The 24,567-nt window shown below is 44.4% G+C and overlaps 1 protein-coding gene across 9 annotated transcripts in view; it reads right to left on the minus strand.

The window, feature by feature from the left end:
- Nucleotides 1–24,567, minus strand: part of LOC130194743 (liprin-beta-2-like) — a 119,448-nt gene that overhangs the window by 43,129 nt on the left and 51,752 nt on the right. For 8 of the 9 annotated variants that reach the window (XM_056415871.1, XM_056415870.1, XM_056415874.1 and 5 more), the window contains one exon: nt 17,959–18,117. In XM_056415871.1, the coding sequence (XP_056271846.1) occupies nt 17,959–18,117 (159 nt within the window). Of the gene's footprint in view, nt 1–17,958; nt 18,118–18,226; nt 18,278–24,567 lie in introns of those variants that run through there. The other variant, XM_056415877.1, reaches the window with a different exon arrangement.

The raw sequence follows: 24,567 nt of genomic DNA on the forward strand, positions 1-24,567 counted from the left end.
CTCTCCTCTTCCTCTTCTTCCTTCTCCTCCTCCTCCTCTTCCCCCTCCTCTTCCCACTCCTCTTCCCCCTCATCTTCCTCCTCCTCTTCCTCCTCTTCCTCTTCTTCCTTCTCCTCCTCCTCCTCCTCTTCCTTCTCCTCCTTCCTCACCCTCACGTTCCTGACGGAGGCTCTAGACCGCCGTCGGTCGCCATGACAACATGAACAAAGCAAACCGCCATGTCCCATCCCACGTGGGGTCGGGTGTGTGAGCTCCGCCGCGCTGCATCGCTCCTACACTGAGAGCCGCTGTTGAAGCCACCGAGCCTCAGCTGACGCTGCGGCGCCGGGTGATCCCTGAGCCGGCCGGACAGTCAGAGTTCAGGACATGAACCAGGTCAGCACTTTCTCTCCTGAGCAAACCACTACTGAAGTACCCTTGAGCCTCACACCGAATGCCTGCCACAGTCTAGAGAGTGAGCACCAATCATTGGTCGGTTGGTTGGTTGTTGGTTGGTTGTTGGTTGGTGTTTGGTTGGTGTTTGGTTGGTGGTTGGTTGTTGGATGGTGGTTGGTTGGTTGTTGGATGGTTGTTGGATGGTTGTTGGTGGTTGTTGGTGGTTGGTTGTTAGTGGTTGGTGTTTGGTTGGTGGTTGCTTGGTTGTTGGATGGTTGTTGGTGGTTGTTGGTGGTTGTTGGTTGGTTGTTGGTTGGTTGTTGGATGGTTGGTGATTGGTTGTCGTCCTTCAATCAGAGGATTGTCAGTTGGACCCTGAACCCCAAATGTCTCAAGTAGCCGTGCCTACACTGTCTGAATGTTAATGACTCCTGATGGGCAGGCGGCACCTTGCATGGTAGCTCCTCCCATCAGTGTATGAATGGTTCAATGATGACATGTAGCTTTAAAGCCCTTTGCGTTGCCCATTGCTCCTTGCTACTGGGTAATAACATCATATGTACAAAGCCAACAGTCACAATGTGGACCACATTTCCTAAACACCCCAACAAGTGTTGGTTAGCATTAGAAACACACTGGAACAGATACACATGAGGATCTAATTCATTTACAGTGTGTTTTCCAAGTCTGACACCAACTGCTGACATCACTTTCCTTCTTCGCTAACCTCAGATTCTGGTCCACGTGAGCTTTAGCAGAGGCAGAACACGTTACCGGAGGAGTCCGATCTCACTCTCCTTCTGCTGATGCTCATCACACGCCATCCATGCGTCTGCCAAAACCACTGTTTCCTGTTTATCTCCCGCCCCCGCCGAGTTTACACAACCAGAGTGTACGCCATTAGGCAAAAGTCTCCACACCAGATGTCTAACTGACAGACATTCAAAGAATCCATTCCTTCTGCATTTGATTCAATACCACGTCTCAATACAACAGAGGACTCCTGGTCTAACTTTAGTCCATGTCTCAAGAAAACAGAGGACTCCAGGTCTAACTTTAGTCCAGGTCTCAATACAACAGAGGACTCCTGGTCTAGCTTTAGTCCATGTCTCAATACAACAGAGGACTCCTGGTCTAACTTTAGTCCATGTCTCAAGAAAACAGAGGACTCCTGGTCTAACTTTAGTCCATGTGTAACGTAATTCAGAATTGACCGCCTGGAAGAGCTTATACAATAATCCGAGTCTGTTATAGTTCTCTCCTTTAGGGAGACGTTTATTCACTGATCAAAAGCAAAGTACAAACCACGGGGAGCTCTCCTCAACATGCAAGTCGAGGCCCGAAAACCACACACCTCTCTAGCACATCAAGATTCCATCTTTTATACCCAGATCTCGTCACAGGTGCATATCCCACCCCTCGTACCCCCGGGTGGGGGCTGTCTGTTGGCCGTGCGCCCCTCTTGGTATGTGTAAATACTGACAACAAGTGTGAATGTTGAATACTGTCAGGCGTGTAGCTGCCCTTGAGCTGCAGACACAATATCTCTGTCTCCTCACAGGCAAAGTGCCGTCTCTTCTGATGCTTTGCTGGAACCTAGACATTACGGTCCCTTCAATAAATCAGATTAATATTAACACATGTCTCAATATAACAGAGGACTCCTGGTCTAACTTTAGTCCAGGTCTCAATATAACAGAGGACTCCTGGTCTAACTTTAGTCCAGGTCTCAATATAACAGAGGACTCCTGGTCTAACTTTAGTCCATGTCTCAATACAACAGAGGACTCCTGGTCTAACTTTAGTCCATGTCTCACTACAACAGAGGTCTCCTGGTCTAACTTTAGTCCATGTCTCAATACAACAGAGGACTCCTGGTCTAACTTTAGTCCAGGTCTCAATATAACAGAGGACTCCTGGTCTAACTTTAGTCCATGTCTCAATACAACAGAGGACTCCTGGTCTAACTTTAGTCCATGTCTCAATACAACAGAGGACTCCTGGTCTAACTTTAGTCCATGTCTCGATATAACAGAGGACTCCTGGTCTAACTTTAGTCCACATCTCAATATAACAGAGGACTCCTGGTCTAACTTTAGTCCATGTCTCAATACAACAGAGGACTCCTGGTCTAACTTTAGTCCATGTCTCAATATAACAGAGGACTCCTGGTCTAGCTTTAGTCCAGGTCTCAATGTAACAGAGGACTCCTGGTCTAACTTTAGTCCATGTCTCAATACAACAGAGGACTCCTGGTCTAACTTTAGTCCATGTCTCAATATAACAGAGGACTCCTGGTCTAACTTTAGTCCATGTCTCAATGTAACAGAGGACTCCTGGTCTAGCTTTAGTCCAGGTCTCAATGTAACAGAGGACTCCTGGTCTAACTTTAGTCCATGTCTCAATACAACAGAGGACTCCTGGTCTAACTTTAGTCCATGTCTCAATACAACAGAGGACTCCTGGTCTAACTTTAGTCCATGTCTCAATACAACAGAGGACTCCTGGTCTAACTTTAGTCCATGTCTCAATATAACAGAGGACTCCTGGTCTAACTTTAGTCCATGTCTCAATATAACAGAGGACTCCTGGTCTAGCTTTAGTCCAGGTCTCAATGTAACAGAGGACTCCTGGTCTAACTTTAGTCCATGTCTCAATACAACAGAGGACTCCTGGTCTAACTTTAGTCCATGTCTCAATATAACAGAGGACTCCTGGTCTAACTTTAGTCCATGTCTCAATATAACAGAGGACTCCTGGTCTAACTTTAGTCCATGTCTCAATATAACAGAGGACTCCTGGTCTAACTTTAGTCCATGTCTCAATATAACAGAGGACTCCTGGTCTAACTTTAGTCCATGTCTCAATATAACAGAGGACTCCTGGTCTAACTTTAGTCCAGGTCTCAATATAACAGAGGACTCCTGGTCTAACTTCAGTCCATGTCTCAATATAACAGAGGACTCCTGGTCTAACTTTAGTCCATGTCTCAATATAACAGAGGACTCCTGGTCTAACTTTAGTCCATGTCTCAATATAACAGAGGACCCCTGGTCTAACTTTAGTCCATGTCTCAATATAACAGAGGACTCCTGGTCTAACTTTAGTCCACGTCTCAATATAACAGAGGACTCCTGGTCTAACTTTAGTCCATGTCTCAATATAACAGAGGACCCCTGGTCTAACTTTAGTCCATGTCTCAATATAACAGAGGACTCCTGGTCTAACTTTAGTCCACGTCTCAATATAACAGAGGACTCCTGGTCTAACTTTAGTCCATGTCTCAATACAACAGAGGACTCCTGGTCTAACTTTAGTCCATGTCTCAATATAACAGAGGACTCCTGGTCTAACTTTAGTCCATGTCTCAATGTAACAGAGGACTCCTGGTCTAACTTTAGTCCAGGTCTCAATATAACAGAGGACTCCTGGTCTAACTTTAGTCCAGGTCTCAATGTAACAGAGGACTCCTGGTCTAACTTTAGTCCATGTCTCAATACAACAGAGGACTCCTGGTCTAACTTTAGTCCATGTCTCAATATAACAGAGGACTCCTGGTCTAACTTTAGTCCACGTCTCAATACAACAGAGGACTCCTGGTCTAACTTTAGTCCATGTCTCAATACAACAGAGGACTCCTGGTCTAACTTTAGTCCACATCTCAATATAACAGAGGACTCCTGGTCTAACTTTAGTCCATGTCTCAATATAACAGAGGACTCCTGGTCTAACTTTAGTCCATGTCTCAATGTAACAGAGGAGTCCTGGTCTAGCTTTAGTCCAGGTCTCAATGTAACAGAGGACTCCTGGTCTAACTTTAGTCCATGTCTCAATACAACAGAGGACTCCTGGTCTAACTTTAGTCCACATCTCAATACAACAGAGGACTCCTGGTCTAACTTTAGTCCATCTCTCAATATAACAGAGGACTCCTGGTCTAACTTTAGTCCATGTCTCAATATAACAGAGGACTCCTGGTCTAACTTTAGTCCATGTCTCAATGTAACAGAGGACTCCTGGTCTAGCTTTAGTCCAGGTCTCAATGTAACAGAGGACTCCTGGTCTAACTTTAGTCCATGTCTCAATACAACAGAGGACTCCTGGTCTAACTTTAGTCCACATCTCAATACAACACAGGACTCCTGGTCTAACTTTAGTCCATGTCTCAATATAACAGAGGACTCCTGGTCTAACTTTAGTCCACATCTCAATATAACAGAGGACTCCTGGTCTAACTTTAGTCCATGTCTCAATATAACAGAGGACTCCTGGTCTAACTTTAGTCCACATCTCAATATAACAGAGGACTCCTGGTCTAACTTTAGTCCATGTCTCAATATAACAGAGGACTCCTGGTCTAACTTTAGTCCATGTCTCAATATAACAGAGGACTCCTGGTCTAACTTTAGTCCATGTCTCAATGTAACAGAGGACTCCTGGTCTAGCTTTAGTCCAGGTCTCAATGTAACAGAGGACTCCTGGTGGTTCTAACTTTAGTCCATGTCTCAATACAACAGAGGACTCCTGGTCTAACTTTAGTCCATGTCTCAATACAACAGAGGACTCCTGGTCTAACTTTAGTCCATGTCTCAATACAACAGAGGACTCCTGGTCTAACTTTAGTCCATGTCTCAATATAACAGAGGACTCCTGGTCTAACTTTAGTCCATGTCTCAATACAACACAGGACTCCTGGTCTAACTTTAGTCCATGTCTCAATATAACAGAGGACTCCTGGTCTAGCTTTAGTCCAGGTCTCAATGTAACAGAGGACTCCTGGTCTAACTTTAGTCCACATCTCAATACAACAGAGGACTCCTGGTCTAACTTTAGTCCATGTCTCAATATAACAGAGGACTCCTGGTCTAACTTTAGTCCACATCTCAATATAACAGAGGACTCCTGGTCTAACTTTAGTCCATGTCTCAATATAACAGAGGACTCCTGGTCTAACTTTAGTCCATGTCTCAATATAACAGAGGACTCCTGGTCTAACTTTAGTCCATGTCTCAATGTAACAGAGGACTCCTGGTCTAGCTTTAGTCCAGGTCTCAATGTAACAGAGGACTCCTGGTCTAACTTTAGTCCATGTCTCAATACAACAGAGGACTCCTGGTCTAACTGTAGTCCATGTCTCAATGTAACAGAGGACTCCTGGTCTAATTTTAGTCCATGTCTCAATACAACAGAGGACTCCTGGTCTAACTTTAGTCCATGTCTCAATATAACAGAGGACTCCTGGTCTAACTTTAGTCCATGTCTCATAACAGAGGACTCCTGGTCTAACTTTAGTCCATGTCTCAATATAACAGAGGACCCCTGGTCTAACTTTAGTCCATGTCTCAATATAACAGAGGACTCCTGGTCTAACTTTAGTCCACGTCTCAATATAACAGAGGACTCCTGGTCTAACTTTAGTCCAGGTCCCAATATAACAGAGGACTCCTGGTCTAACTTTAGTCCATGTCTCAATATAACAGAGGACTCCTGGTCTAACTTTAGTCCACGTCTCAATATAACAGAGGACTCCTGGTCTAGCTTTAGTCCATGTCTCAATATAACAGAGGACTCCTGGTCTAACTTTAGTCCATGTCTCAATATAACAGAGGACTCCTGGTCTAACTTTAGTCCACGTCTCAATATAACAGAGGACTCCTGGTCTAATTTTAGTCCATGTCTCAATATAACAGAGGACCCCTGGTCTAACTTTAGTCCATGTCTCAATATAACAGAGGACTCCTGGTCTAACTTTACTCCGTCTCAATATAACAGAGGACTCCTGGTCTAACTTTAGTCCATGTCTCAATACAACAGAGGACTCCTGGTCTAACTTTAGTCCATGTCTCAATATAACAGAGGACTCCTGGTCTAACTTTAGTCCAGGTCTCTATATAACAGAGGACTGCTGGTCTAACTTTAGTCCAGGTCTCAATATAACAGAGGACTCCTGGTCTAACTTTAGTCCAGGTCTCAATGTAACAGAGGACTCCTGGTCTAACTTTAGTCCAGGTCTCAATATAACAGAGGACTCCTGGTCTAACTTTAGTCCATGTCTCAATGTAACAGAGGACTCCTGGTCTAACTTTAGTCCAGGTCTCACTATAACAGAGGACTCCTGGTCTAACTTTAGTCCAGGTCTCAATGTAACAGAGGACTCCTGGTCTAACTTTAGTCCATGTCTCAATACAACAGAGGACTCCTACAACAGGTCTAACTTTAGTCCATGTCTCAATATAACAGAGGACTCCTGGTCTAACTTTAGTCCATGTCTCAATACAACAGAGGACTCCTGGTCTAACTTTAGTCCATGTCTCAATACAACAGAGGACTCCTGGTCTAACTTTAGTCCACATCTCAATATAACAGAGGACTCCTGGTCTAACTTTAGTCCATGTCTCAATATAACAGAGGACTCCTGGTCTAACTTTAGTCCATGTCTCAATATAACAGAGGACTCCTGGTCTAACTTTAGTCCATGTCTCAATGTAACAGAGGACTCCTGGTCTTAGTCCAGGTCTCAATGTAACAGAGGACTCCTGGTCTAACTTTAGTCCATGTCTCAATACAACAGAGGACTCCTGGTCTAACTTTAGTCCACATCTCAATACAACAGAGGACTCCTGGTCTAACTTTAGTCCATGTCTCAATGTAACAGAGGACTCCTGGTCTAGCTTTAGTCCAGGTCTCAATGTAACAGAGGACTCCTGGTCTAACTTTAGTCCATGTCTCAATACAACAGAGGACTCCTGGTCTAACTTTAGTCCAGGTCTCAATATAACAGAGGACTCCTGGTCTAACTTTAGTCCATGTCTCATAACAGAGGACTCCTGGTCTAACTTTAGTCCACATCTCAATATAACAGAGGACCCCATGTCTAACTTTAGTCCATGTCTCAATATAACAGAGGACTCCTGGTCTAACTTTAGTCCACGTCTCAATATAACAGAGGACTCCTGGTCTAACTTTAGTCCATGTCTCAATACAACAGAGGACTCCTGGTCTAACATTAGTCCATGTCTCAATATAACAGAGGACTCCTGGTCTAACTTTAGTCCAGGTCTCAATGTAACAGAGGACTCCTGGTCTAACTTTAGTCCAGGTCTCAATATAACAGAGGACTCCTGGTCTAACTTTAGTCCATGTCTCAATATAACAGAGGACTCATGGTCTAACTTTCGTCCATGTCTCAATGTAACAGATGACTCCTGGTCTAACTTTAGTCCATGTCTCAATACAACAGAGGACTCCTGGTCTAACTTTAGTCCATGTCTCAATATAACAGAGGACTCCTGGTCTAACTTTAGTCCAGGTCTCAATATAACAGAGGACTCCTGGTCTAACTTTAGTCCAGGTCTCAATGTAACAGAGGACTCCTGGTCTAACTTTAGTCCATGTCTCAATACAACAGAGGACTCCTGGTCTAACTTTAGTCCATGTCTCAATATAACAGAGGACTCCTGGTCTAACTTTAGTCCATGTCTCAATACAACAGAGGACTCCTGGTCTAACTTTAGTCCATGTCTCAATATAACAGAGGACTCCTGGTCTAACTTTAGTCCAGGTCTCAATATAACAGAGGACTCCTGGTCTAACTTTAGTCCACATCTCAATACAACAGAGGACTCCTGGTCTAACTTTAGTCCATGTCTCAATATAACAGAGGACTCCTGGTCTAACTTTAGTCCACATCTCAATATAACAGAGGACTCCTGGTCTAACTTTAGTCCATGTCTCAATATAACAGAGGACTCCTGGTCTAACTTTAGTCCATGTCTCAATATAACAGAGGACTCCTGGTCTAACTTTAGTCCATGTCTCAATATAACAGAGGACTCCTGGTCTAACTTTAGTCCATGTCTCAATATAACAGAGGACTCCTGGTCTAACTTTAGTCCATGTCTCAATATAACAGAGGACTCCTGGTCTAACTTTAGTCCATGTCTCAATATAACAGAGGACTCCTGGTCTAACTTTAGTCCATGTCTCAATATAACAGAGGACTCCTGGTCTAACTTTAGTCCAGGTCTCAATGTAACAGAGGACTCCTGGTCTAACTTTAGTCCATGTCTCAATACAACAGAGGACTCCTGGTCTAACTTTAGTCCATGTCTCAATACAACAGAGGACTCCTGGTCTAACTTTAGTCCATGTCTCAATATAACAGAGGACTCCTGGTCTAACTTTAGTCCATGTCTCAATACAACAGAGGACTCCTGGTCTAACTTTAGTCCATGTCTCAATATAACAGAGGACTCCTGGTCTAACTTTAGTCCATGTCTCAATATAACAGAGGACTCCTGGTCTAACTGTAGTCCATGTCTCAATACAACAGAGGACTCCTGGTCTAGCTTTAGTCCAGGTCTCAATGTAACAGAGGACTCCTGGTCTAACTTTAGTCCATGTCTCAATACAACAGAGGACTCCTGGTCTAACTTTAGTCCAGGTCTCAATATAACAGAGGACTCCTGGTCTAACTTTAGTCCATGTCTCAATATAACAGAGGACTCCTGGTCTAACTTTAGTCCAGGTCTCAATATAACAGAGGACTCCTGGTCTAACTTTAGTCCATGTCTCAATACAACAGAGGACTCCTGGTCTAACTTTAGTCCATGTCTCAATATAACAGAGGACTCCTGGTCTAACTTTAGTCCAGGTCTCAATATAACAGAGGACTCCTGGTCTAACTTTAGTCCATGTCTCAATATAACAGAGGACTCCTGGTCTAGCTTTAGTCCAGGTCTCAATGTAACAGAGGACTCCTGGTCTAACTTTAGTCCATGTCTCAATACAACAGAGGACTCCTGGTCTAACTTTAGTCCATGTCTCAATATAACAGAGGACTCCTGGTCTAACTTTAGTCCATGTCTCAATGTAACAGAGGACTCCTGGTCTAGCTTTAGTCCAGGTCTCAATGTAACAGAGGACTCCTGGTTCTAACTTTAGTCCATGTCTCAATACAACAGAGGACTCCTGGTCTAACTTTAGTCCATGTCTCAATACAACAGAGGACTCCTGGTCTAACTTTAGTCCATGTCTCAATACAACAGAGGACTCCTGGTCTAACTTTAGTCCATGTCTCAATACAACAGAGGACTCCTGGTCTAACTTTAGTCCATGTCTCAATATAACAGAGGACTCCTGGTCTAGCTTTAGTCCAGGTCTCAATGTAACAGAGGACTCCTGGTCTAACTTTAGTCCACATCTCAATACAACAGAGGACTCCTGGTCTAACTTTAGTCCATGTCTCAATATAACAGAGGACTCCTGGTCTAACTTTAGTCCACATCTCAATATAACAGAGGACTCCTGGTCTAACTTTAGTCCATGTCTCAATATAACAGAGGACTCCTGGTCTAACTTTAGTCCATGTCTCAATATAACAGAGGACTCCTGGTCTAACTTTAGTCCATGTCTCAATGTAACAGAGGACTCCTGGTCTAGCTTTAGTCCAGGTCTCAATGTAACAGAGGACTCCTGGTCTAACTTTAGTCCATGTCTCAATACAACAGAGGACTCCTGGTCTAACTTTAGTCCATGTCTCAATACAACAGAGGACTCCTGGTCTAACTTTAGTCCATGTCTCAATATAACAGAGGACTCCTGGTCTAACTGTAGTCCATGTCTCAATGTAACAGAGGACTCCTGGTCTAACTTTAGTCCAGGTCTCAATATAACAGAGGACTCCTGGTCTATCTTTAGTCCACGTCTCAATATAACAGAGGACTCCTGGTCTAACTTTAGTCCAGGTCCCAATATAACAGAGGACTCCTGGTCTAACTTTAGTCCACGTCTCAATATAACAGAGGACTCCTGGTCTAACTTTAGTCCACGTCTCAATATAACAGAGGACTCCTGGTCTAGCTTTAGTCCATGTCTCAATATAACAGAGGACTCCTGGTCTAACTTTAGTCCATGTCTCAATATAACAGAGGACTCCTGGTCTAACTTTAGTCCACGTCTCAATATAACAGAGGACTCCTGGTCTAACTTTAGTCCATGTCTCAATATAACAGAGGACCCCTGGTCTAACTTTAGTCCATGTCTCAATATAACAGAGGACTCCTGGTCTAACTTTAGTCCACGTCTCAATATAACAGAGGACTCCTGGTCTAACTTTAGTCCATGTCTCAATACAACAGAGGACTCCTGGTCTAACTTTAGTCCATGTCTCAATATAACAGAGGACTCCTGGTCTAACTTTAGTCCATGTCTCAATGTAACAGAGGACTCCTGGTCTAACTTTAGTCCAGGTCTCAATATAACAGAGGACTCCTGGTCTAACTTTAGTCCAGGTCTCAATGTAACAGAGGACTCCTGGTCTAACTTTAGTCCATGTCTCAATACAACAGAGGACTCCTGGTCTAACTTTAGTCCATGTCTCAATATAACAGAGGACTCCTGGTCTAACTTTAGTCCACGTCTCAATACAACAGAGGACTCCTGGTCTAACTTTAGTCCATGTCTCAATACAACAGAGGACTCCTGGTCTAACTTTAGTCCACATCTCAATATAACAGAGGACTCCTGGTCTAACTTTAGTCCATGTCTCAATATAACAGAGGACTCCTGGTCTAACTTTAGTCCATGTCTCAATGTAACAGAGGAGTCCTGGTCTAGCTTTAGTCCAGGTCTCAATGTAACAGAGGACTCCTGGTCTAACTTTAGTCCATGTCTCAATACAACAGAGGACTCCTGGTCTAACTTTAGTCCACATCTCAATACAACAGAGGACTCCTGGTCTAACTTTAGTCCATCTCTCAATATAACAGAGGACTCCTGGTCTAACTTTAGTCCATGTCTCAATATAACAGAGGACTCCTGGTCTAACTTTAGTCCATGTCTCAATGTAACAGAGGACTCCTGGTCTAGCTTTAGTCCAGGTCTCAATGTAACAGAGGACTCCTGGTCTAACTTTAGTCCATGTCTCAATACAACAGAGGACTCCTGGTCTAACTTTAGTCCACATCTCAATACAACACAGGACTCCTGGTCTAACTTTAGTCCATGTCTCAATATAACAGAGGACTCCTGGTCTAACTTTAGTCCACATCTCAATATAACAGAGGACTCCTGGTCTAACTTTAGTCCATGTCTCAATATAACAGAGGACTCCTGGTCTAACTTTAGTCCACATCTCAATATAACAGAGGACTCCTGGTCTAACTTTAGTCCATGTCTCAATATAACAGAGGACTCCTGGTCTAACTTTAGTCCATGTCTCAATATAACAGAGGACTCCTGGTCTAACTTTAGTCCATGTCTCAATGTAACAGAGGACTCCTGGTCTAGCTTTAGTCCAGGTCTCAATGTAACAGAGGACTCCTGGTTCTAACTTTAGTCCATGTCTCAATACAACAGAGGACTCCTGGTCTAACTTTAGTCCATGTCTCAATACAACAGAGGACTCCTGGTCTAACTTTAGTCCATGTCTCAATACAACAGAGGACTCCTGGTCTAACTTTAGTCCATGTCTCAATATAACAGAGGACTCCTGGTCTAACTTTAGTCCATGTCTCAATACAACAGAGGACTCCTGGTCTAACTTTAGTCCATGTCTCAATATAACAGAGGACTCCTGGTCTAACTTTAGTCCATGTCTCAATGTAACAGAGGACTCCTGGTCTAGCTTTAGTCCAGGTCTCAATGTAACAGAGGACTCCTGGTCTAACTTTAGTCCATGTCTCAATACAACAGAGGACTCCTGGTCTAACTTTAGTCCACATCTCAATGTAACAGAGGACTCCTGGTCTAACTTTAGTCCATGTCTCAATATAACAGAGGACTCCTGGTCTAACTTTAGTCCATGTCTCAATATAACAGAGGACTCCTGGTCTAACTTTAGTCCATGTCTCATAACAGAGGACTCCTGGTCTAACTTTAGTCCATGTCTCAATATAACAGAGGACTCCTGGTCTAACTTTAGTCCATGTCTCAATATAACAGAGGACTCCTGGTCTAACTTTAGTCCATGTCTCAATATAACAGAGGACTCCTGGTCTAACTTTAGTCCATGTCTCAATATAACAGAGGACTCCTGGTCTAACTTTAGTCCATGTCTCAATATAACAGAGGACTCCTGGTCTAACTTTAGTCCATGTCTCAATGTAACAGAGGACTCCTGGTCTAACTTTAGTCCATGTCTCAATACAACAGAGGACTCCTGGTCTAACTTTAGTCCATGTCTCAATATAACAGAGGACTCCTGGTCTAACTTTAGTCCATGTCTCAATATAACAGAGGACTCCTGGTCTAACTTTAGTCCATGTCTCAATATAACAGAGGACTCCTGGTCTAACTTTAGTCCATGTCTCAATATAACAGAGGACTCCTGGTCTAACTTTAGTCCATGTCTCAATATAACAGAGGACTCCTGGTCTAACTTTAGTCCATGTCTCAATATAACAGAGGACTCCTGGTCTAACTTTAGTCCATGTCTCAATATAACAGAGGACTCCTGGTCTAACTTTTGTCCAGGTCACAATATAACAGAGGACTCCTGGTCTAACTTTAGTCCATGTCTCAATATAACAGAGGACTCCTGGTCTAACTTTAGTCCACGTCTCAATATAACAGAGGACTCCTGGTCTAGCTTTAGTCCATGTCTCAATATAACAGAGGACTCCTGGTCTAACTTTAGTCCATGTCTCAATATAACAGAGGACTCCTGGTCTAACTTTAGTCCACGTCTCAATATAACAGAGGACTCCTGGTCTAATTTTAGTCCATGTCTCAATATAACAGAGGACCCCTGGTCTAACTTTAGTCCATGTCTCAATATAACAGAGGACTCCTGGTCTAACTTTACTCCACGTCTCAATATAACAGAGGACTCCTGGTCTAACTTTAGTCCATGTCTCAATACAACAGAGGACTCCTGGTCTAACTTTAGTCCATGTCTCAATATAACAGAGGACTCCTGGTCTAACTTTAGTCCAGGTCTCTATATAACAGAGGACTGCTGGTCTAACTTTAGTCCAGGTCTCAATATAACAGAGGACTCCTGGTCTAACTTTAGTCCAGGTCTCAATGTAACAGAGGACTCCTGGTCTAACTTTAGTCCAGGTCTCAATATAACAGAGGACTCCTGGTCTAACTTTAGTCCATGTCTCAATGTAACAGAGGACTCCTGGTCTAACTTTAGTCCAGGTCTCACTATAACAGAGGACTCCTGGTCTAACTTTAGTCCAGGTCTCAATGTAACAGAGGACTCCTGGTCTAACTTTAGTCCATGTCTCAATACAACAGAGGACTCCTGGTCTAACTTTAGTCCATGTCTCAATATAACAGAGGACTCCTGGTCTAACTTTAGTCCATGTCTCAATACAACAGAGGACTCCTGGTCTAACTTTAGTCCATGTCTCAATACAACAGAGGACTCCTGGTCTAACTTTAGTCCACATCTCAATATAACAGAGGACTCCTGGTCTAACTTTAGTCCATGTCTCAATATAACAGAGGACTCCTGGTCTAACTTTAGTCCATGTCTCAATATAACAGAGGACTCCTGGTCTAACTTTAGTCCATGTCTCAATGTAACAGAGGACTCCTGGTCTAGCTTTAGTCCAGGTCTCAATGTAACAGAGGACTCCTGGTCTAACTTTAGTCCATGTCTCAATACAACAGAGGACTCCTGGTCTAACTTTAGTCCACATCTCAATACAACAGAGGACTCCTGGTCTAACTTTAGTCCATGTCTCAATGTAACAGAGGACTCCTGGTCTAGCTTTAGTCCAGGTCTCAATGTAACAGAGGACTCCTGGTCTAACTTTAGTCCATGTCTCAATACAACAGAGGACTCCTGGTCTAACTTTAGTCCAGGTCTCAATATAACAGAGGACTCCTGGTCTAACTTTAGTCCATGTCTCATAACAGAGGACTCCTGGTCTAACTTTAGTCCACATCTCAATATAACAGAGGACCCCATGTCTAACTTTAGTCCATGTCTCAATATAACAGAGGACTCCTGGTCTAACTTTAGTCCACGTCTCAATATAACAGAGGACTCCTGGTCTAACTTTAGTCCATGTCTCAATACAACAGAGGACTCCTGGTCTAACATTAGTCCATGTCTCAATATAACAGAGGACTCCTGGTCTAACTTTAGTCCAGGTCTCAATGTAACAGAGGACTCCTGGTCTAACTTTAGTCCAGGTCTCAATATAACAGAGGACTCCTGGTCTAACTTTAGTCCATGTCTCAATATAACAGAGGACTCATGGTCTAACTTTCGTCCATGTCTCAATGTAACAGATGACTCCTGGTCTAACTTTAGTCCATGTCTCAATACAACAGAGGACTCCTGGTCTAACTTTAGTCCATGTCTCAATATAACAGAGGACTCCTGGTCTAACTTTAGTCCAGGTCTCAATATAACAGAGGACTCCTGGTCTAACTTTAGTCCAGGTCTCAATGTAACAGAGGACTCCTGGTCTAACTTTAGTCCATGTCTCAATACAACAGAGGACTCCTGGTCTAACTTTAGTCCATGTCTCAATATAACAGAGGACTCGTGGTCTAACTTTAGTCCATGTCTCAATACAACAGAGGACTCCTGGTCTAACTTTAGTCCATGTCTCAATATAACAGAGGACTCCTGGTCTAACTTTAGTCCAGGTCTCAATGTAACAGAGGACTCCTGGTCTAACTTTAGTCCACATCTCAATACAACAGAGGACTCCTGGTCTAACTTTAGTCCATGTCTCAATATAACAGAGGACTCCTGGTCTAACTTTAGTCCACATCTCAATATAACAGAGGACTCCTGGTCTAACTTTAGTCCATGTCTCAATGTAACAGAGGACTCCTGGTCTAACTTTAGTCCAGGTCTCAATATAACAGAGGACTCCTGGTCTAACTTTAGTCCAGGTCTCAATATAACAGAGGACTCCTGGTCTAACTTTAGTCCATGTCTCAATATAACAGAGGACTCCTGGTCTAACTTTAGTCCATGTCTCAATGTAACAGATGACTCCTGGTCTAACTTTAGTCCATGTCTCAATACAACAGAGGACTCCTGGTCTAACTTTAGTCCAGGTCTCAATGTAACAGAGGACTCCTGGTCTAACTTTAGTCCATGTCTCAATACAACAGAGGACTCCTGGTCTAACTTTAGTCCACATCTCAATACAACAGAGGACTCCTGGTCTAACTTTAGTCCATGTCTCAATATAACAGAGGACTCCTGGTCTAACTTTAGTCCACATCTCAATATAACAGAGGACTCCTGGTCTAACTTTAGTCCATGTCTCAATATAACAGAGGACTCCTGGTCTAACTTTAGTCCATGTCTCAATATAACAGAGGACTCCTGGTCTAACTTTAGTCCATGTCTCAATGTAACAGAGGACTCCTGGTCTAGCTTTAGTCCAGGTCTCAATGTAACAGAGGACTCCTGGTCTAACTTTAGTCCATGTCTCAATACAACAGAGGACTCCTGGTCTAACTTTAGTCCATGTCTCAATACAACAGAGGACTCCTGGTCTAACTTTAGTCCAGGTCTCAATATAACAGAGGACTCCTGGTCTAACTTTAGTCCATGTCTCAATACAACAGAGGACTCCTGGTCTAACTTTAGTCCATGTCTCAATATAACAGAGGACTCCTGGTCTAACTTTAGTCCATGTCTCAATATAACAGAGGACTCCTGGTCTAACTGTAGTCCATGTCTCAATACAACAGAGGACTCCTGGTCTAGCTTTAGTCCAGGTCTCAATGTAACAGAGGACTCCTGGTCTAACTTTAGTCCATGTCTCAATACAACAGAGGACTCCTGGTCTAACTTTAGTCCAGGTCTCAATATAACAGAGGACTCCTGGTCTAACTTTAGTCCATGTCTCAATATAACAGAGGACTCCTGGTCTAACTTTAGTCCAGGTCTCAATATAACAGAGGACTCCTGGTCTAACTTTAGTCCATGTCTCAATACAACAGAGGACTCCTGGTCTAACTTTAGTCCATGTCTCAATATAACAGAGGACTCCTGGTCTAACTTTAGTCCAGGTCTCAATATAACAGAGGACTCCTGGTCTAACTTTAGTCCATGTCTCAATATAACAGAGGACTCCTGGTCCCTTCCTGACACTTAAATTATTAAAATTATCAAACAAATGTGTAAATATAGTAAATCCAAAAAAGGTGTTCTTGAATGATGATTATATGTTTTAGGGGAAACGAGCTATCCAAACCTGCCTGTCCTATCTAAAAGAAGTAACGCCCACCTTTAGGATCGTGAATGAACTGGGATTAAACAATTTTTTTTGGAAAGCAGAGTTAAATTTCCCGAGGCCTAATTACTGACCTGTTGAATCAGAACTCACATCAACAGAACCGTCTGACGGAGTGAAGTGGGCTCAACAGTCTCAAAAAGCAACTCACGCATGTCAAGAAGTTCCGGAACAGATGAAAAACCAAATGACCAGCGAACTTTCCAGTTAAGGTGCGTTCACTTGCAACGCGGGAAAAAGATAATTGCGTCACCAGCATGAGAGCGTATGCCGGTTTATATTTTGAGCGTCTTTCTTCCTAAAACATATTAATTATTTCAAACTCGCCGTGAATGAACATGTGAATATAACAACATTTCCATGACTTTTCCCAAACTTTCGTGATTTAAGTTTTTTCCGTGACTTTTCCAGGCCTGGAAATGACCATTTTAAAATGCCATGAGTCTTCCAGGCTTTCCATGACCGTACGAACCCCGGGAAAGAGTTCCACGGCGAGAGCCACTATCCCCACACGGTGAAGACTTGGAACAGCGGTGAACCGTGAGGGGCCCGGTCTACCGAGAGCACGCCGACCGCTCCTCCAGGAGGTCATGGAAGGCCCCGGAACGCCATCTGAAGACCTGCGCCCCTCCCCCGCCTCAGTGGTCACGATGCAACAAGAAGACGGACGCGTCATGCGAGGGCTCCGAGGCCCGAAGACATCCGGATGATCACCGAGACTTTTTGGACAACTATTCGAGACAAAAGGTGTGCGTCCCGACCAGACACGTGCACAGGTAGAGCCCTAGTGGAGCTCAAGCTCCTCCCCTTTTGCCCTGGATGAGAAAAGTGCCCCTCCTGATGGAGATTTTTTTTTTCTTCATCAATAAATATTTTAAAATAAAAATTACTCTGTCATCAATTCCCCCCAAATGTGTTTTGATTGTGTCTCGTGTCTGATTTTCAGTCTTTCTGTTTCATATATTATGGAGAATAATATTGTGTTGTATTTGATTTGATTGACTGAATAAAATAAAATACACAAAATACACACTTCTCCAAAAGAAGAGTGGGCCAGAATTCCTCCACAGCCATGTAAAGGACCCATTGGCAGGGATTGCAGTTGTTTGTTGGTGTATTTATGTGTGTTATATGGATGAATACTTGAGCTGGTGTTGAATGAGTGGAGCAGGCTTGCTCTGTAACACACACACACACACACACACACACACACACACACACACACACACACACACACACACACACACACACACACACACACACACACACACACACACACACACACACACACACACACACACACACACACACACACACACACACACACACACACACACAGCGCGTGGACGGCTCTCCGTACCTCGGCTTTGTTCTGCTTGGCGTCCTCGGGGTCTTCTCGTGGCGGCGTGGCGGCGGCGGCGGGCGTCTCCTCCACACCGCCCAGCTTCAGCCTGAGGGAGGACACCTCGTCCATCAGATCCAGCTTCTGGGACTCCAAAGAGGTCCTGCTCTTCAACTCCTGGGGGGGGAAACACACACACACACACACACATAAGTGTGATGCTTTGAAAACAACACTCAACCAGCTTTTACAAAGAAATGTCAAACACACACACACACACACACACACAGATATGGGAGATCAATGCAGGGCGAAGTCATCAGCTACTCCACTCAGGAAAATGTTGTTCCCACACTAGCAGGACTGGCTCGGCCGGGGGGCCCGGACCCCCACAGCTAAATATACACAGTCACACAGGCGAGCTATGGCTCTATTAATACAGCACCCTGCTCCTTTGGTATGGGAGAGAGAACAACTACATGTGTCTAAAAGAGAGAGAGAGGCTGCTGAACATGAAGATGTGTGTGTGTGTGTGTGTGTGTGTGTGTTTGACTGACACACACACATCTCCTTGTCAACTCTCAATGTGTCTGCTGCTTTCGTTTCCTCATCTCATTCCACTTCCTCCTTCCTGGAAGCTTCAGGGGACATTGCATTCCAACAGTTACTGATTCCATTCACCGACAGCAGACACAGGAACACTCCATCTTTTATTCCTCAAGACGGATGAATAGAAACGAGAGTGTCCGAGTCTGTCCTGGAGCTTCACCTCCTCCGTGTGTTCGAGGAGCAACAACAACGCTACACTGACTGGAGTACTGTGTCAGGTCTTTGTGACGGTGAGGCTCAGGCGCAGAGAGACAGGCTGGACGCAATATAAATAACAAAAAAGCACTCTTTAATGAGGCAAAACAGTTTACAAAAAAACAAGGTCCAAAAGGGGCAGGCAGAGGATCGTCGGTCAAAGCAGGCAGGGTCAGATACGACAGACAGGACGACGGGAAAAAGACACGGAACTAGAGACGACAATCCGACAGCAGACAAGGTAAAGACTGACACAATATATAGGGGGGGAAACACAGGTGTACGACATCAGACAGTAACGAGACAAGAGTGGCTGAGGGCAGGTGAAGGGAATTAACCAATTAAGACAGAGAAGACACAGAGGAGACAGGGAACAGGGTGTTACATACTGTTGTCTACGGCACGGAAGACTTTCCCTAAACTCTGGATTTCTAAAGATAGCCCTTCTACGGATGACTGGTACACAGGGATTTGAGAAGTTCTCCCTCTGGAAGAGTTGACCCACACCCTCTATGACAAGGTCAAGGGATTTATCAAAATATGGAAAAACATAGTGGACCCCGCCGGGATGGGCCGTGCCCTGCCCGATTAAAAACACTGGTACCGATGTCCCCTTAAAGATGTCCTGATGTCAGACTGTTGATGTGTGAATGTGTCATTTGCTGTGGCTTTTCTAATGATCTTGTCTGTTTTTTGTTGTTCTTTACCCTTTTAGTCCCCCTTTCCCTTTGTATTGTATCCTTACCGTCCCGTCTTAAAATATATAAAAAAGAAAGAAAAGAGAATGACTTTTCACACCTATCGGCCAGGAAACAAGTGACGGCATCTTGGAATTAAGAAGATTGTTTCTCTCACATCTGGTGGTCTGATCTCCCTCTGATTGAGTCAATACATCGACTGATTCAGAGGGATGGAACTAGAGAGAGAGAGAGAGAGAGAGAACCCTAAAAGGAAGAAGAATCTGTGTTTTTGTTTGTAATTCACCAATAAATAACTTCTGGGTCTGAAGAGTTCACTCATTCTCTCTAATGACCACCAGGGGGCGACTCTCCTAGTTGCTTAGAAGTCGATGAGGAAGTGACTTTATGAGTTTATGGTCTCAATGTTCACCTTCAGGGGACCCTGGAGGTGCACAGCCATAGATTTGAATTGGACATTTCAAAGTTCTTCACATAAAAGCGTCAAAACACACAAAGCAGAATAAATCACAGGTTAAAAAATCTAGAGATAGAATAAAACGTACAGTTAGAGAAATAAAATGCAGAATTGAGATGCAGAAATGAATTAATATCCTTGTTCAAGTCAAAGCAACAGCAAACAGAAAAGTCTTCAATCTGGATTCAAAGGAGCTGAGGGGCCCTGAGGGGCCCTGAGGGTCCTTAAGGGTCTCTCAGGGTCTCTGAGGGTCTCAGCAGACCTGCATTTTCCAGGGACCTCGTTCCAGATCTGTGGAGCAGAAGACCTGAACGCTGCTTCTCCTCGTTTAGTTCTGACTCTTGGACCAGGAAGTAGACCCGTCCCAGACCACCTGAGGGTCGGGATGCTTCACGAGGTCGGAGCAGAACATGAATGTTTATAAACCAGCAGCAGGACTTTAAAGTCAATTCTGTGTTGGACAGGAAGTCAGTGCAAAGACCTCAGAACTGGAGTGATGTGATCTTTTCTGGTCTTGGTGAGGACTCGAGCTGCAGGGTTCAGAACCAGCTTCAACCTTCTGATTGACTTTATTACAGAGACCTTTGAACGCACCATGACAGTAGTCAAGTCTACTGAAGAAAGGTGCAGGGACAAGTTTCTCCAAATCCTGTAGAGAAATAAATCCTCAGACTGGTCGGCAGAGACCACGCCCCGAAGAGGAGGTGCTGCCCCTCCCTTCATCAGTGAGCAGAGAGGTTATTTTATTTTAAGATTATTGCTCAAACAAATGTACGTTTACGTTGTTTCGACTGCATTTCCCTTTGGCGCCTCCCACTGCACACTTTACGCATGACAACGGTGACCCCGCACCCCCAGCTGCATGTCTGCTGGAGATGCATTGCCACACTGCTGTATGGCCCCTGTGCAGCCTGTAGCACCTCAGGCCACGCCCCCTTCAGCTCAAATAAGGTGAAGGTGAACCACGAGGAAACCTTCGTCACAATGGTGTCCACGAGGACGCACAGCGTGGAGGAGCGCAGGACTCGTCCTCTGGGGAAGTCAAACAGGAAGCAGTAGCATCTATAAGAGCTACTACATGTGATGCTACTGCGTGTGATGCTACTGCATGTGAGGCTACTACATGTGATGCTACTACATGTGAGGCTACTGCATGTGATGCTACTGCATGTGAGGCTACTACATGTGATGCTACTACATGTGATGCTACTACATGTGAGGCTACTGCATGTGATGCTACTGCATGTGATGCTACTGCATGTGATGCTACTGCATGTGATGCTACTGCATGTGATGCTACTGCATGTGATGCTACTACATGTGATGCTACTACATGTGAGGCTACTGCATGTGATGCTACTGCATGTGATGCTACTGAATGTGATGCTACTACATGTGATGCTACTGCATGTGATGCTACTGCGTGTGATGCTACTGCATGTGATGCTACTGCATGTGATGCTACTGCGTGTGATGCTACTGCATGTGATGCTGCTACATGTGATGCTACTGCGTGTGATGCTACTGCGTGTGATGCTACTGCATGTGATGCTACTACATGTGATGCTACTACATGTGATGCTACTGCGTGTGATGCTGCTACATGTGATGCTACTACATGTGATGCTACTGCGTGTGATGATGAGGCATGTGATGCTACTACATGTGATGCTACTGCGTGTGATGCTACTACGTGTGATGCTACTACGTGTGATGCTACTACGTGTGATGCTACTGCATGTGATGCTACTACGTGTGATGCTACTACGTGTGATGCTACTACGTGTGATGCTACTGCGTGTGATGCTACTGCGTGTGATGCTACTACATGTGATGCTACTGCATGTGATGCTACTGCATGTGATGCTACTACATGTGATGCTACTGCATGTGAGGCTACTGCATGTGATGCTACTGCGTGTGATGCTACTACATGTGATGCTACTGCATGTGATGCTACTGCATGTGATGCTACTGCGTGTGATGCTACTACATGTGATGCTACTACATGTGATGCTACTGCATGTGATGCTACTGCATGTGATGCTACTGCATGTGAGGCTACTGCATGTGATGCTACTGCATGTGAGGCTACTGCATGTGAGGCTACTGCGTGTGATGCTACTGCGTGTGATGCTACTACGTGTGATGATGAGGCATGTGATGCTACTACATGTGATGCTACTGCATGTGAGGCTACTGCATGTGAGGCTACTGCATGTGATGCTACTACATGTGATGCTACTACATGTGATGCTACTACGTGTGATGCTACTACATGTGATGCTACTACATGTGATGCTACTACATGTGATGCTACTGCATGTGATGCTACTGCGTGTGATGCTACTACGTGTGATGCTACTGCGTGTGATGCTACTGCGTGTGATGCTACTGCGTGTGATGCTACTGCGTGATGCTACTGTGTGTGATGCTACTACATGTGATGCTACTACGTGTGATGCTACTACGTGTGATGCTACTACATGTGATGCTACTACATGTGATGCTACTGCGTGTGATGCTACTACGTGTGATGCTACTACGTGTGATGCTACTACATGTGATGCTACTACGTGTGATGCTACTACATGTGATGCTACTGCGTGTGATGCTACTACGTGTGATGCTACTACGTGTGATGCTACTGCGTGTGATGAGGCATGTGATGCTACTACATGTGATGCTACTACATGTGATGCTACTGCGTGTGATGCTACTGCGTGTGATGCTACTACGTGTGATGCTACTGCGTGTGATGCTACTGCATGTGATGCTACTGCGTGTGATGCTACTACGTGTGATGCTACTGTGTGTGATGCTACTACATGTGATGCTACTACATGTGATGCTAGTGCATGTGATGCTACTGCGTGTGATGCTACTACGTGTGATGCTACTGCGTGTGATGCTACTACATGTGATGCTACTGCATGTGATGCTACTGCATGTGATGCTACTGCATGTGATGCTACTGCGTGTGATGATGAGGCATGTGATGCTACTGCATGTGATGCTACTGCATGTGATGCTACTACGTGTGATGCTACTGCGTGTGAGGCTACTGCATGTGATGCTACTGCATGTGATGCTACTGCGTGTGATGCTACTGCGTGTGATGCTACTACATGTGATGCTACTGCGTGTGATGCTACTGCGTGTGATGCTACTGCGTGTGATGCTACTGCATGTGATGCTACTACATGTGATGCTACTGCATGTGATGCTACTGCATGTGATGCTACTACATGTGATGCTACCACATGTGATGCTACCACATGTGATGCTACCACATGTGATGCTACCGCATGTAATGCTACCGCATGTGATGCTACTGCATGTGATGCTACTGCATGTGATGCTACTGCGTGTGATGCTACTTGATGTGATGCTACTACATGTGATGCTACTGCATGTAATGCTACTGCATGTGATGCTACTGCATGTAATGCTACTACATGTGATGCTACTGCATGTGATGCTACTGCATGTGATGCTACTACATGTGATGCTACTGCATGTGAGGCTACTGCATGTGATGCTACTACATGTGATGCTACTACATGTGATGCTACTTGATGTGATGCTACTACATGTGATGCTACTGCATGTAATGCTACTACATGTGATGCTACTGCATGTGAGGCTACTGCATGTGATGCTACTACATGTGATGCTACTACATGTGATGCTACTGCATGTGATGCTACTGCATGTGATGCTACTACATGTGATGCTACTGCGTGTGATGCTACTGCATGTGATGCTACTGCATGTGATGCTACTACATGTGATGCTACTGCGTGTAATGCTACTGCATGTAATGCTACTACATGTGATGCTACTGCATGTGAGGCTACTACATGTGATGCTACTGCATGTGATGCTACTGCATGTGATGCTACTACATGTGATGCTACTGCATGTAATGCTACTGCATGTGATGCTACTGCATGTGATGTTACTACATGTGATGCTGCTGCATGTAATGCTACTGCATGTGATGCTACTACATGTGATGCTACTGCATGTGATGCTACTGCATGTGATGCTACTGCATGTAATGCTACTGCATGTGATGCTACGCTTTGGGGGCGGCTGTAGCTCAGTGGGGTCAGGGGGTCGTCCTGCAACCCCAAGGTTGTGGGTTCGATCCCCGCTCTCCCCATTAGTTGCAAGTCGAAGTGTCCTTGAGCAAGGCACTGAACCCCCAGTTGCTTCCCGGGCGCATCACTGCAGCCCACTGCTCCTTAATAACTAAGGATGGGTTAAATGCAGAGAACTAATTTCCCCTTGGGGATTAATAAAGTATATATCTATCTATCTACTACATGTGATGCTGGTGCATGTGATGCTACTGCATGCGTTGCTGTAGTTTGAGATACTTGATACTAATGAGAGTTATGATGAGGAATTCTAGTGATTGATGAAGAGACAATGGATACATCAAAAAGAGAGATAATGACCCTTGACTGAAGCGGTGTGTGTGTGTGTATGTGTGTGTATGTGTGTGTGGGTGTGTGCGTCTTTTTCATCCCTGCAGAGATGTTTGTAGAACTGTCATCGTTCCGTGGAGGCAGTACACATGAGAGCCATGTCGCTAGCTGGATAAAGATGAGTAAAGAGAGCTGGAGCGTTTCTGTTCTCCGGGAGGACACAGAGCTCGTT

Source organism: Pseudoliparis swirei, chromosome 6 (assembly GCF_029220125.1).
Source record: "Pseudoliparis swirei isolate HS2019 ecotype Mariana Trench chromosome 6, NWPU_hadal_v1, whole genome shotgun sequence".
NCBI classification, from domain to species: Eukaryota; Metazoa; Chordata; class Actinopteri; order Perciformes; family Liparidae; genus Pseudoliparis; species Pseudoliparis swirei.